Here is a 15439-nt window from a genome sequence, read left to right as displayed (position 1 = left end):
CGAGTGATTGTTCATGTCCATTCCAAGCAGGTGTGTGCACGCCGCATGCATGCCAGCTGGAAGATTTTCCCTTAGCAGCGTTCGTAGGGTCGGCCCTGGCGCCCCCTGGAGTGGCGCCTCCATGGTGCCCTATATAGGGGCCCGCTGACTCTCCACCCCCTCAGTTCCTTCTTATCGCAGGTGACGGTTAGCTGTAACTTTGCTCGCTCTCGCAGTAAGCCTAGTAGTGTCCCTGTTGAAAGTTGATAGTTAGTTTTTGCATAAGTTCATTAGTGTTAGTTGTAGATAGTTAATAGGTGTTGGGGAGCTTCCCCCCAACGTGATCGTCGCCCTGTCCTGGGGCATGCCCGGGTCCCCAGGGTTTAAACTCTGCATGGACTGCAGGAAGTTTATGCTGAAGGATGACCTGCACTCTTTCTGCTTGAGGTGCCTCGGAGAAGGCCACCAAAGAGACCGCTGCACTATCTGCAAGGGGTTCCATCCCAGACTCTTAAGGACAGAGAGTAAAGACTTAGAGTGCTCCTGATGGAGGAGGCCTTGCGGCCGCACCCACCACCCAAGCCAGCCACACCCGGTGCACAGGTGCCTCTTCCACGGTGCACAGCGCTCTGGCACCGTTAGCAAGAGAGGAGGCTCAGTCTGAGAACTCTAAGTCCTGGCACTGGAGAGAATCAGGACGTAGAAAACAAGCCTCCATGCGGCACCAATCACCATCTCCGGTGCCCGCGAAAAAGAAGAGGCCGATCCCCCCACCAGGACCTTAAAAGGCCGGCAGCATCCACAAGTGTGGGACAAGCCGTGCCACAACCGCACCCTCCAACGGTCCCGTTGACTCCTGCCCCCGTGCGGGAGCAGTCGAGTCTGGACTGGTCTAGGTCCCCGGACCTCAGCAAGGATGTGCGCCTCCCTTCTACACCAGAGGCGTTCGAGGCAGCCTTGGACTTATTAAGCCTCCCGGCACCCATCTCCCCACACCGGAGGGCAGAGCTGCCAGGACGGCCTGACCCCCGATCCAGTCAAGGAGCAAGCCGGTCATGATGACGCCACAGGCCTCGCCCTGCCCCGCTCCGGCGGTACCGGTGCAAAGGGAGCATTCCCCAGCCTCATGGCACCGCTCGCCGGCGACAGTGGGTACTTCCCCTCCTCGGTCTTCATATTCGGAAACCTCGAGGACAGAGGCAGAATCCTATCGCTCCAGTAGATCAAGGAGCAGGAGATCGGCTTTGCAGACAAGCCAACAACCTTACCCGGTGCCGTGGCAGCCACCCTCCCAGTGGCCGTTATGGACTCCCTGGGTTTACCATCAGACTCTGGGACAGGTGCATGGTCCGCGCTCCAGGTCTGCATCGGTTTCTTCAATGTCGGTGGCTCTGGCGCAGATGCCTCCACCACTGGTACCTCCATCCGACAGGAGTGTGCCACAACAGACTCCGGAACCACCTAGTCAGACATCGGCACCGATGGGGGGCCATGGGCGCCGCTCAGCACACCTCGTCGTTCAGTGTCAACCCCGGTACCAGTCGCGGTGCCGCATCCTACATCTGCACCGGCTACGCAACCTGAATACCGTGTGCCGCAGAGGCCGATGGTAGTGAGGACGATCCTCTGCAAGTGATCTCCTCTTCCTCGCCCGACGAGGCGCTCGTGGGAACTTCAGCGGCACCGGCCCTAGAGGACAACTGGGTGCTTCTACAGCTACTTAAAAGGGCTGCACAGAGCCTATTGATCCAGGTGGAGGAGGTCGAGGTGGATGTAGACCCAATATTGGACATCCTGGCTCCCTCGGGCCCATCTCCAGTTGCCCTACCATTGATCAAAACGATAGCTGACATGTCCCGCACCCTTTGGCAGACACCAGCTTCTTTGGCCCCTACAGCCAAAAAGACAGAGAGGCGCTACTTTGTACCCTCCAAGATTCCGGGAGCAAAGAGCTGCCAGAGATTTTCCCCGCTGCAGAGAAACATTCCAGCAGAGGGGAAAGGCTCTGGTAGGGGGGAGGCAGTGGGGAAAGGCTCCAGCAACTCCCCGCTGCTGAGCCTTTCCCTGTTGCCTTCCTTCTGCCCTAGCACCTTTCACTGACATGTGTAGCTACACACTGCAGTGTGGGTGCAGCCTGATTTTTGCTGCTGAATGTAGTTACACATACCCTACGCACTGCTGCTAGCATTGTACATTGTAGACGTAGCCTTTGTTTGCTAAGTAGTCAGCAAAGCATCATGTGAAATTGTTTGATTTAGCTTGGCCCCATTAGATAGTACAGTAATAAGTGCTAGAGAGATCCCTAAGATGATTTGTCATTTTATTAATATATAGGGTATTCCAAATTCATGTGAAGTGTTCCCCATATACTTTAAAGATTATTGGAAAATCTGGCTTAAACTTTTTTTCTCCTCTGTGTGCCTTCACTAAATACTTTGAAAGATTCACAGTTTTTTCTTGTCATCTATACACTTGTATGGAATTACTCTTTTAGGAAGGTACCTTGTAACCTAATTGGAGCAGATTCACAGCTTTTTGCATTAAGGACACTCTTTTCGAGCACATGAAAGGGGTGGGGTGGGCCATCATGCTTTTTAATAGGGCAAGGTGTTTTTGCATGTAGTGTTTGTTTATTTTTCAGTTTATATAAATATTATGTTGGCATTTATCCATGTCACAAATGTAAATAATATTTTTAAATATTGAATTCCATTTCCCCCACTGGTTTTCTCTCTCATTCCTTCCCTGTTGCACCATGTTATGGTTAATCGGGGAGACTGGAAATCTCATCCTCCAAAGGCTGCATTTAGAGCCACTTTTTTTTTTTAATGATACTAGCTAACTGCTCAAAATTTAGTCTGAATTGATCAGCTTTTGTACAAATACAGCTTAGAGTTTATTGGTTTTTCATCAGATTCAAGATTGCTTGAATGTAGAAATATCATTACTTATAAAAGGAGATCCTTTCTAAAAAGAACTAATTCTGGACCATGGGTGTGGGAAAAGAGGGAAGTCTGTGATGCTATTCCAGCACTCTGTCTTTGGACAGTGGTGTTACCTTAGCATCATATTTTATGTTTCATCCCATGAATATACACATTATGAAAAGTGTCTCTGTCTGGGAGAGTAGATTGCTGAGCAGCTGAAAAAATACATACTGGGGTGTGAAATTTTGTCAGCCATACATAAGTGCAGACAATTTGTTACACTTCACATATGAATTAATATATGTAGCAGTGTGTAATTGGTTAATTCATTATCATTCTTTTCAACACAGTAACAGAAATGTTGGTGAATGTTCTGAGCATTTGCTCTGATGATGAATTAATGACAGAGGGAGAAGATCAATTTGACGGTAAGGTCACCTTTGTATCTAAAGTACTATATTTTCATGGAAACGTTTCTATTACTAGTGGTTGAGACTTTGACCAGTTGTATTATATGTTGGAAAAAAAATTGTCTTTAGGGTTTTTTCTTTTCTTTAGATAGTATTTTTATATTTGTAATATAATATCTTGTTAAATAATATTATTTAATGTACTGTTCAACAGAACATCTTCAAAAATTCCTAGAACTTGCTTTACCAGAAGAATAAAGTAGATTTGATACTAAACTTGGATAAACAACAATTGTTGTATACCCTTCTTGACACTGTGTCTGTTTTCAGGGCTTCAGAATTTAATCCTTATTTATTATATTAAAAACAGTAACAAAGAAATTGTACTGTAGTAAAAGGCTGTATTTTCAGGTCTTGAAGGTTTTGATTATCTGTATGAGCTACCTGAACTTCCCTGGCATTTATGTTGTTGCCAGAAACGTGAAAATTAAAAATACAGCCTTAGGTCCTGATCCTACAAACACTTAAACATACAGTGTTACTCACATGAGTAATCCTATTGCATTTGGGGAAGGGTGGGGGTGGAATATTCATTTGCTTAAGCAATTATTTCATTCTCTAAAATGACAGGCTTTCACTTAGTTTTTCCAGCAGAGACTCACTGAGCATTTATTGACCATGCTCCCTCTTTAGTACAGTAGTTGAACTATTTGCTAATTTTGATTGTTTTTATATTTTTATCTCTTCTCTTTTATAAGTTTCTTTGCTTGGTCTATTCTATCTTCTCTTCATAAATAGATTCTCCAAATACTTGACAAATTTTCCTTGCTTATCAGAATTGTAAAATTTATCCAATATTTTCCACTTTTTATTCAACTAATTTAAGTGTAGCAATTTTTCATTTCCTTCACTTTTCTTTTCCAAATTCATTCTTTATTAGTACTGCCAGGTAAAATATCTTGGGTTTTTTTAATTTGTCTCACTTTTTTTCTCCATCGTTCACTTCTTTTTTTTCTGCACTCTCTATCTGAAGTACAACTCTCGTATGTCAATAAAAAAGGTACAGACCAGACAGAATAGTAATGTCTTGAAATATGACTTCATAGATTCATAGTATGAACGTTAATAGTACAGAACATGTTTATATATGATATATGTATGTGTATGTAGAATTTTTGTTTTACTATCAGTCTGTTAAAAATATTTATAAAGATTTGTATTTGTGTAATCAGAAGTCCTATTCCAAGACATTTGTCTTTCTGTGCATGAAAATATTTCTCCTTTCTTCCATTCCTCTTTTTTATAGAATTTCATTCTTTTATCTCTTTCTAATATTTTATCTTTGGACCTGCATGTGTAGGGAGCATTCACTTTGTCTTGTTCTTTATAATGATTTTTAGTGTGAACATTTTACTTCAAAATTGTGCGTGAAATATGTTTAGAAAATGTTCCAAAACCTTGTTTGTATGGTACGTTTAGCATCTTCTAATTAGTTTTAGATGGAAAAAAGTAATATGTACGCTGTGCAGTTTTACAGGTGTTGATATCATAGTTGAAAATGGATTTATTAACTTAAATCTAGTAGCTAACAAACATTTTCCCAAATCCCAAACTGTAGACACTTTTGTTCAGAAAAAAATTTCTGATTGTGTGATCATTTGGTCAACAAAATATTTGAGGTCTGTACAAATTCTGTCATTCGAAGGAAATATTTTTAATATTAATGAACACATCAGTTTCATGTGATATTTATAATGGTTATGTGAATCTCTTGGAGAATAATAATATTGCTGAATGTGTTTCAGATTAATAATTGTATTGCACTTGGCTTGTGGAAGGTGTGGAGTCTATAATTTGGCATTCCAAGTTCACCCTCTGCCTTTTGCCCTGCTTTGCTGGAACGCAACATATGGCTATATCTCCATGTACACAGTGCGGATGGTTTCTTCCCCAGATGACTGAATATTCAGAGGAGACTTTTGAAGTGTCCATAGCTTTAATGGTGTTGATTGGTCTCTGGCTGATCTCTCCATTTGAGGGTCAGCAAGAGAGAGAAAAATTATCTGTGGGGCCTTCCTTCTGCCCACAGTAAACTAAACCAAAATAAATGGTAGGGATGAGGATGGAGCTCCTGCGCTGTAGCAGATCAAAAGGAGGCAGTGATGGTCCTCCTTTTCCCACTACAAAGCCTCCTTGATAATTTTTGTTTGCATTTCTATCTTTCCCCACCAGTCTGTCTCTCTCTTTTGTGAAACATGCAGCATTTATTCCAGTCCTTTAGTAATGGTAATTCCTGCAAGTGGTGCAAATTTACAAGCGAGAATAGATAGTCCCTAGAATTGGGAGGTAAAGGAGTCCTCACATATTCCAGCTGACTCTGCAACTGTCTGCCACTGAACTCTTTGGTTTTGTTTTGAATTTTTCTGTGTGTATGTCTCTGTCTGTCTCTTTGTGTGTGTGTTGTTTTGGAAGCCTATGCAGAAAGGCTGTCTACCCTTGATTAGTACAGTCTGCCAAAGAATCAGTACCAGAACAGTAACCTTTTGTGTCTTGTATATATCAGCTGCCACTATGTTGTGCTGGTAGGGCTTAATTGATTCAGGTGTCAGTGAAGAATTTAGTAATAGAAAAGCCATGAGAATGAAACGTGATAGTTGTGAAAGCTACAATATCAGTGGTTTTGATGATAACTATGTTAACTTGAGGTTTTTTTCTTTTTGTGGATGAGGCATTGGTTTTACTGGCCCCTTTAGGTGAGCAAGGCCAGTTTTTTAATCAGCACACACTTAAATGTTTTGAGTGTTGGACTTCTCTTAGGAGAGTTGTTGAATTTACAAAGTTGTACTGAATTAATGCATTTTTATAGAATTGTGGCCCTCTCTTCATGAGCTTGAGACCTTCTTTTATTCCATTGAAAGTAGGTACAGCTGCAGCACGAAAAGAAATAATCAGAAACAAAATACGTGCAATTGGCAAGATGGCAAGAGTCTTCTCTGTTCTGAGGTAATTACACATTCTCTCTCTCTCCCCAGTAACCCTGTTATATTGGAAGAGAAAAATCTAATCCAGGCCATTGGATATGAAGTGTTCTTCATGCAGATCCATAAGCAATAGCTTAGTTAAAATTCTGGCTTCACAAGTTGTTCTAAAAGATTGCTAGTGCTGGGGTATTTGGAGAGAAAATATTTGTATTTTGAAGGTTACCTTTGAGACCTAGAAAAAGTAGAGCATGTCTCTTTTTAATCAAACAGCTAATCACTGTGTCCTAATTACAGATGTCTGTCTGTCTGTACCTTATGAACAGATATTGAAATGACAGTTGTATAACAAAGGGGATTGGGGCTGGTTAGGAAAATGTCATGAAGCTCAGGACTATTCTGTTACAGATTTTAACACTATACACTATTGTAGCTGCCTAGGATTCAGGCATAAACAATTTTACTCCAAAGTGTGCTTTTGCCCAAAAAACAACATAGATCAAATAGGTATTATTTTTCAAACTTGACTCCCTCCCTCCCTCTCCATTTACAGAATCTTTGGGCCAGACTTTGAGCCACTTGATCCCACTGATGAGCTGTAACTCTTAAGGGTAGTTTAATTAAAGCCAATAAGACCACTCATGTAAAAAAGGGGAAAGCAGTCTGACCCATAATTATTTTGCATATGTATTAAGTTCTAGACAGAGGAAAAGACTAGTATCTAGCAGAAAATTTCTTCCCTAGGTTGGAAAGTTTGCCCATAGTTAATCCTTTGAAGTTGGAGCTGTATTAAATCTTGACATGGATTAAAATATAGCAAAAATATGTTTCCTTAGTTTATTTAAGTGGCTTTATAGTTTAAAAAAAAAGTCATTGCTTTTCTTCCACCATAGGGAGGAGAGTGAAAGTGTGCTGACACTCAAGGGTTTGACTCCCACTGGAATGTTACCTAGTGGAGTGTTGGCCGGAGGACGACAGACTCTGCAAAGTGGTAATGATGTTATGCAACTTGCTGTGCCTCAGATGGACTGGGCCACATCTCACTCTTTTGCTAACACTACACATAATGCATGCAGGGAATTTCTAATGCTTTTCAGTTCTTGTCTTAGCGGCTGAGATAAGCATAGTGTTATATGTTAATCAGGCAATGTGAAATGGATACCTAACCAGGGTATAAAATAAAAGCAAATATTTAGTAGTGTTAGATCAATATTGTCAGTCTGAGCTTCCTTAATTTAAAAATTTTCAGGTGGCACAAGTGTCTCAGATGTGGGGTGACTGTATAGAGCTGATAATGGGATTTAGAGTTATTTGGTCATTACATTACAGAATGACCAAATAACTCTAACAGTAATTCTTCATTTTTACTTGTCCACTTTTCATTTAAACAGTTTTATTACAGATATGTTACTAGTTTTAATTGGTAAATGTCAAATACTCTTTTGATGCTAGTATTAACAAACAGATGCAGGCTGCTGAGCTTCATTTTTCACTTCATTGATAGATTGAAATGTGCTGCGTTTTGTACCCTGGTAATTAATGCCAAAGTTTGTTCTCTATGTTGTTTGTCAAATGTTCTATGTATAATTGACTTCCCTGAATTGTCCTTGTAACATGCTGTTTCCTTCCTCTGCAGATGTAGCTGCTTTCTTAGATCTGTCTGTCTCTCTCTAGGTATAGCTGTATGTCTGTATAAGTGTTAAAATTAAACCACTTTCCCAGATACTTGTCTGTCTCTTGATGTAGAAGCAACGGTGTAGCACCTTGTTTTTGAGGCTTGCTGCATTTGCTGCTGCACATTGTCTGTGCATTTTGAAGATTAATGTAATTGAACATATATGGTAATTGTTATAAAATCAGTTGAGAATAAAGGGATTGAATATAAATCTTGTAAATAAGTCAAAATCAAAGGGTGTTTATTAAGTGTGCATATATTTTTGCATGAAAATAAAAAGAACTCTACACAAAATATACCTGTAATCTGGTTCATTGAATATTTTTGTAAAAGTTGATTTTTTTTGTTTGTTTGTTTAAACATGGAATCAACTTTTCAGAAGACCATAACAGATTAACTAGGCATAGGAGAAATGTTATGAAACTCTTACAAAATGTGTCAAAAGAATGAAGTCCAAATTTATGTTGTGGTGGATAATTAAAATATCAGGTTGGAAACTGGACTTCACACGTGCAGCACTCTTAAGCATAAATTACTTGAATGCATTCCAACTTTCTGTCTTGGGCATTTGTATAGTACCAAACACTATCCGAGCACTGATTTCTAGCAGTATTGAAATATTTTAATATATGAACAGAAACATTTCTACACAATCTGTTTTCCAAGAGTAGCTGCTTTTTGTCATTTTGAAATTTAAATACTTATAAAGAAAAATTCAGAAATTTCAAATCAGGTTTTTTAAAACCTTTTACTGAACTTTCAATTAATTTATCAGAGCTCTTCTTTAATAGTTTTGAAATATAAAAGTCACATTTTTAAAAACTTTTTGATGGGTTCATGATGTCTACAAGTTAAGTTCCTATGTTCTATTTATATATGTGATTGTTTTGTGAATGTTGTCAGTAACTAATGGTGTCTGTTCCTCAGTCCATCCAGAGCATTCCAGAAGAATACATTGTAGTTTCAGTTTGTATTTTTGTTGGTTTGGTTTTTTTTTTTAATTGTCTGTGCTCTAATTTCCAGTTTTTCTTCGTATTGCATTATAAACACCAGAGGATCAAACTGACTAGAAAAACATGTTTTGTTAACATAACACATGCAACATATTACCACTAGAGGAGACAGCTGGACATTTGTAAAGTATGAAAAAGGGGGGGAGGGGAGGTTGGGGGGAGGGAGTGTTTTTTTCCACCGACTCCAGAATGCTTTATTGAGGTATTCCTTGATACACTGAATCAATACATTAGCTATTTCATTCTTGTTTCACTGTTTCAAAATAATCCAATTGTTAACTTTTCTTAAAATATAATTTAGTTCTTACTGATCAACATGCACCAATTTATTTAGATTTTTCTCTTGTACTAACTATGTATGCATCTTTTAAACAGAACCTATTAAAGATTTTAAATATAAATACAACACAGTTTCCAAACTAAAAAAGGAAAAGTTCTGAAGTAATACAACTATAATACAACCTCACTAATATACACTTCGTTAAATCATCGCAAAATTGGTCAACTCTGCACTTCTTGGCAAATATTTATTAGCCAATGCTATAATGAGGTTTCACATTGAGAAGATTTCATTATTTTTAAAAAATACTGTATATTTACCAGTATAGTATGAAATGTCATAAATAATTACATCTAAACTACATTTTAGAAAATAAATTAACAAAGCCTGTTTTGTGATGTATAATCCTTGCTTTTCTATTGTTTTTGTTCCCTTGCTAGTTCACAAAATTCAGTAATGATTAATGGGTTTCCCAGTCGCTAATGCTAATTAGCGAAGTTCTCTTGTGTTGATAATTGGAAAAATCATTTGTTTGCATCTGTATGCATTGTCAAGGCTCAATCTGCTTCCATTGTGTAGTTTTTATTTTAGTGGGGTTGTATGTGGTTGAAGTGATTTTGGCCGAAACTTTTTTTATGAGAATAGATAGTCTATCCAGATATATTTGTAAAATTAATATTTACTTTAAGTACAAACACAGATATAAATAAACCAAATTAAACATTTTTAATTGGAGCTTGAGAAATGTAATTTGGACCAACTTCAGATTTTTGGCAAGAAATACCTACAATCAGAACTGTTTCATTTTGAGATCAAACAAAAAGTGGGCACAACAGTCCTTAAAGGGACAATAAACTCTGTACTAAGTTATTAGAAGAGACTATGATGTTAAAAAACAAAAACAAAAAAACAGATATTAGTACCCTGTCAATGTACAGCCATACCTGAAATAATTTATTCAGGGTTGGCCCTGGGGGAAGAGCTGATTGTCTGGGATAGAATGCAGCATAGGGCACCTAAAATGATACCCAGTCTAAAGTATCTAATTTGTGAGGAAGGGTTAAATAAACTGATTCTCTTTGCAAAATAAAAGAGACCACGGTGTAACAACATAAATTCTAAGCATCATGTAAAGGGGTATAGTCAATAGACATATATTTATTGCTGATAAGAGCAGAGGAAACAACCTGAAAGTTAGAGTAAATGGGGAATACCAGCATAATTATATCACACAAAAGGAAGTGAGCATATTAACCACTTGAGAAACACCTGGATTCATTTCTGGAGGAGGGATTGAGAGGAATTCAAGGTTGTTGGTACTGAGATACATTTTTAAAAGGGAAGGTATTTTGGGCAATATTGCCTTTGTCTGTTCGTAACAATTTTTATTTGATGTGGAGTTAAGCATTTAATAGTATAATGCTTACATGAGCAAATTCAGGCAACTTTATTTCACTTGTGCTTCATTACTTTAATGATGCTGTAAGATATAACTTTTCTAGTGCCATTTATTCAGCGCAATGAAGTTGTCAGCATTTATTTGAATTAGAGCTGTCAATTAACTGCTGTTAACACCTGTGATTAACACACAGCACAATTAACACGTTCATATTTTTAACACACGTTAATCGCAAACCCTCTGGGCGGGAGGGCAGCATGAGCTGCTCTGAGAAACCTGTTTGGTCAGGCGCAGTAACACAAGCCACCACCAGAGGGTGGAAAGAGAAGAGGCTACAGAAAGTAAGATAGTTCTCATCCCTGCGTTTTTAAAGTAAAAACAGGATGGTCAGGGGCTCACTGGAGTGCTCACACGCACACATGCACACACAGGGCTCACTGGAACCACCCTCCCCATGCCTCCCGGGGCTGGGGCTAACTCCCCCCACCCACTCTGTGCCACCTGCAGCTGGGACTGAGCTCCATGTTGCCTGCAGCTGGGGCTGTCCTGCTGAGCTCAGCACTGCCCATGGTGGGGTCTCCCCCTCCCAGCCCTATGCCACCCACAGCTGGGGCTGACCTCCCCCCCACCTCCCCCGTGCTGCCCAAGGCTGGGACTGACCCCCACCCTGAGCTCAGGGGCAGACCCCCCACCCCAGTGCCATCCACAGCTGAGGCTGACTCCTCCTCCTGTGAGCCACATGCTATCTGAGGCTTGGGCTGACCCTCTCACCCCAAAGCCCCATTCCACTCAGGGCTGAGGCTGACCCTACCAACCCCAAGCCCCATGCCTCCCTCAGTGGAGGCTGATTTTCCCTGTCCCACCCCGAGCTCTGCGCCTCCCCTCGCTGAGACTAATCTCCCTCCTGAGCTCTGCGCCTCCCCAGGCTGAGGCTGACACCCCCTCACCCCCAGCTCCGCGCCTCCACCAGTTGAGGCTGATTCCTTCCCCCCCCCCCCCCCCGCCCCGAGCTCTGCACCACCCAGGGGTCAGCTCTGAAGCCAACACTGCCTGCCAGCAGCAAATTTCTCCCAATTTCCTGCTGGGGGGCTCTGCTGCCTTCAGCTGATCCCCAGGCAGCAGCCAACTCTCTCTACTCTGCCTTGCAGCTGGGACAAATACCCAGTTTTGGCGAAGAAGTAGGGACACCCGGGACAGAGCTGAAAAAAGGGACTGTCCTGGCCAAAACAAGACACATCGTCACCCTGGCCAGCCCGAGCCCTGTTGTTCCCGGCTGGTCCCTCACTTCAGGGACCAACCCCCCTGCGTCGTGCCCATTTGCCGCAAGCCGGCCGCTCATTCCAAGGGTACTCCCCTGGCGAGCTCAGCCTCCCTGCACCAGCTTCTCCTCCCCTGCAGTATGAGTCCCTGAGGTAAAATCCACCTTCCCTGAAGGGAGCCCACCTAGCTCAGTCAAAGGAGGCGAGTCCAGTACCAGAAACCACCCTTCCAGAAGCAGCAGCAAGACACCTCCCTCATTCTCCTCCTGCACAAGTTATTGCTCACTTCCCCCCGCCCCTGTCCTCCCCCAACACTGAATGCTTGTTTGTCTGAGTAATTGGCTGAACAAGAAGTAGGCCTGAGTGGACTGGTAGGCTCTAAAGTTTTATTTTATTGTTAAGTGCAGTTATTCTTTTTTACATAATTCTACATTTGTAAGTTCAACTTTCATGATAAAGACATTGCACTGCAGTACTTCAATGAGGTGAATTGAAATTTCTTTTTTTTTGCCCCAGCTGTGGGTGTACACTTTGTATTCTGTGTTGTAATTGAAATCATTATACACCTCTACCCCGATATAACACAACCCAATATAACACAGATTCGGATATAAGCAGTGCTCCAGGACCGGGGGGGACAGGCCTGCGCACTCTGGCAGATCAAAGCAAGTTCGATATAACGTGGTAAGATTTTCTTGGCTCCCAAGGACAGCGTTATATCGGGGTAGAGGTGTATTTGAAAATGTAGAAAACATCCAAAAGTATTTAAATAAATGGTATTCTATTATTGTTTAATAGCGCGATTAATCGCTTAACAGCACAAATTTGAATGGGAGTTAGCATGCTGATTAACTGAGGTCCTGATTCAGCAAGAAACTTAAGCACATGCCTAACTTTTAGCTTGTGAGTAGTCCCAGTGAAATCAGTTGGACTGATCAAGTACTTTGGTGATCTTAGCCCTTGGATACCACTCTGATCATTACTTAGAGGAATGGGAAGATACTTTTTTATTGGCCTAGGTGTTGCAACCTAGCGCCTAGGTTGCGCTGACTTTTTATCAAGAGGAGAATCTTAGAACTGCAGAAGATATAAAATATAATGCCACCTGTCCTTGAATGTCCCCACTTAGAATCCCCAGTGAAGCTAACTGAGAATTTTGCTTCAGTAAGGATTTCAGAGTTGGACCTATTAATATACTGTGGTTCTGTTGCTAGGTGTATCAGGGTTTATTAAGGATTTCACTTGTAACTTAGCCCTGGTCTACACTGGGGAGGGGAAATCGATCTAAGTTATGCAACTTCAGCTATATGAATAACGTAGCTGAAGTCAACGTACTTAGATCTACTCAACGCAGTATCTTCACTGCAGTGAGTCGTCTGCTGACACACCCCCGTCAACTCCGCCTGCGCTTCTCAGCCTGGTGGAGTACAGGAGTCGATGGGAGAGCGCTCGGGGGTCGCTTTATGGTGTCTAAACATGATAAATTGATCCCCGCTGGATCGATTGCTGCCTGCCGATCCGGCGGGTAGTATAGATATACCCTTAGAGAATCTGAGTAAAAATGTTATCATTTGTTTTTATTGTGTTTGTATTTTAAAAGCAATTATATTTTTTCTATCAGTTTGTTCCTTTATGCTCAGTGTAACAAACTGCCTTTCTTATTTCAAATCAATTATATATATCCTGAGATATCTCTGGAATAATGGGGAAGTAGAATTAATTAGGTAATAGGTTTTGAAAAATGTGCATATGACAAAACTACATAATTTACAGAGGCGAAGCAGTATCCATAATCTTTTAAGAAAAAGATTGAAAACAAAGGCCTCATGGGTAACAAGAATGATGAAGAGAGGTTTAGTGGTGTATTTATGTGGCAAACTGGCAGAATAAAAAGATAAGGACTTTTATGTTTGGTTAGCTTTTAAGATATTCCTGAAAATAATTTAATTTTTGCTGTTTGGGAACATATTTTTTTTTATCATAAACATGGAAGATAACCATTCACACAAATGGGGATTTGATCTAATTCTGAGATCTTTTCTCTTTGCATTTGAGGACAGGAAGCTTTTTGTAATTCTAAATATAAAGGTTGTAAAAGTACTGTATTATGCATACAGATATTAATACAGATGACTGTTTTATAAGACACGTTTTCCAAAGCAACACTGTAGAAATTGTAATTGTACAACACTGTGATTTTAAATCATAATGTAGGTAATGTATATATTTGTTTTCTATTTACTTTCTTATTCAAATTATACTTCACTAATTTAAAGAATTCTGAAAATCTGTTCTGCTCGAATCATAAATTAATCATTTCTGTCTTGCTTCCCCAAGATTTACTTTAATACCTATTCCATTCCAATTCCTTTTTTGTTAAGAATCAGTTTAGCAAACAAGTTGTTAGCACTGTGTAAACCATCTGTTGAATGGAGAAAGGTCTTAAACTTCTGGGTGCCACATTTCAGGAAAAATGTAGACAAATTGGAGAAAGTCCAGAGAAGAGCAATAAAAATTATTAAAGATCTAGAAAACATGACCTCTGAGGAAAGATTGAAAAAAGTGGGTTTGTTTAGTCTGGAGAAGAGAAGACTGAGAGGGGACATAAGAGTTCTCAAGTACATAAAAGGTTGTTACAAGGAGGAGGGAGCAAAAATGTTTTTTTTAACCTCTGAGGAAAGGACAAGAAGCAATGAGCTTAAATTGCAGCAAGGGCGATTTAGGTTGGACATTAGGAAAAACTTCCTAACTGTCAGGGTGGTTAAGACTAGAATAAATTGCCTAGGGAGATTGTGGGGTCTCCATCATTGGGGATTTTTAAGAGCAGGTTGGACAAACACTTGTCAGGGATGGTCTAGATAATACTTAGTCCTGCCTTGAGTGCAAGGGACTGGACTAGATGAACTCACGAGGTTCTTTCCAGTTCTATAATTCTATGATTCTAAATGACTGTTTTGGAGGTAGGATTGATGGAAGGGAGATGCACAGAATTACTTATGATCATTAGTGAAATTTACTCAGTTTTTCACTCTAAAGATTTAGTAATAAGTGGTTTATACAGCAAGGCTGTACTAAAAAAAGATTGCTACGGTCTTGGTAGTCTTATTAGACCTAATAATTTTGCATTAGGACAGACAACTTTGTAGGCTGTATAGTCATATTTTGTATAAAATATGAACTTGGAGAATCCTTAAATATAAAAAGTTACAGCTGTTTACACAGCTACTGAACTTTAGAAACACTAACGGGTCAATCAGGGCTATGTCTACCCTACGAACCTAGCTGTGCTGCTGTATGGTCTCCCATGTAGTTGCTCTATGCTGATGGGAGAGAGCTTTCCTATTGGCATAATTAAACCACCCCACAATAAGTGGGGGTAGCTGTGTTGGCGGGAGAGCATCTCCTGCCAACATAGCACTGTCCACACCAGCACTTCTGTTGGTGAAACTCATGTCGATCAGGGAGGTGGTTTTTTCATACCCTTTACGGACAAAAGTGCTAGTGTAAACATAGCATAGA

General features: G+C 40.5%; 1 protein-coding gene across 7 annotated transcripts in view; it reads left to right on the top strand.

Annotated features, from left to right (window-relative positions):
• Positions 1-15439, top strand: part of PPP3CB (protein phosphatase 3 catalytic subunit beta) — a 97575-nt gene that overhangs the window by 68394 nt on the left and 13742 nt on the right. For 5 of the 7 annotated variants that reach the window (XM_045023669.1, XM_045023668.1, XM_045023665.1 and 2 more), the window contains exons 10-12: positions 3257-3334; positions 6235-6319; positions 7188-7285. In XM_045023669.1, coding sequence (XP_044879604.1) covers positions 3257-3334; positions 6235-6319; positions 7188-7285 — 261 coding nt within the window. The remainder of the gene's footprint in view (positions 1-3256; positions 3335-6234; positions 6320-7187; positions 7286-15439) is intronic. The other 2 variants (XM_045023667.1, XM_045023664.1) reach the window with 1 other exon arrangement.

This window comes from Mauremys mutica, chromosome 7 (genome assembly GCF_020497125.1).
Source record: "Mauremys mutica isolate MM-2020 ecotype Southern chromosome 7, ASM2049712v1, whole genome shotgun sequence".
In the NCBI taxonomy this organism is placed as follows: Eukaryota; Metazoa; Chordata; order Testudines; family Geoemydidae; genus Mauremys; species Mauremys mutica.
This window is presented reverse-complemented; position numbering and strand designations above follow the sequence as displayed.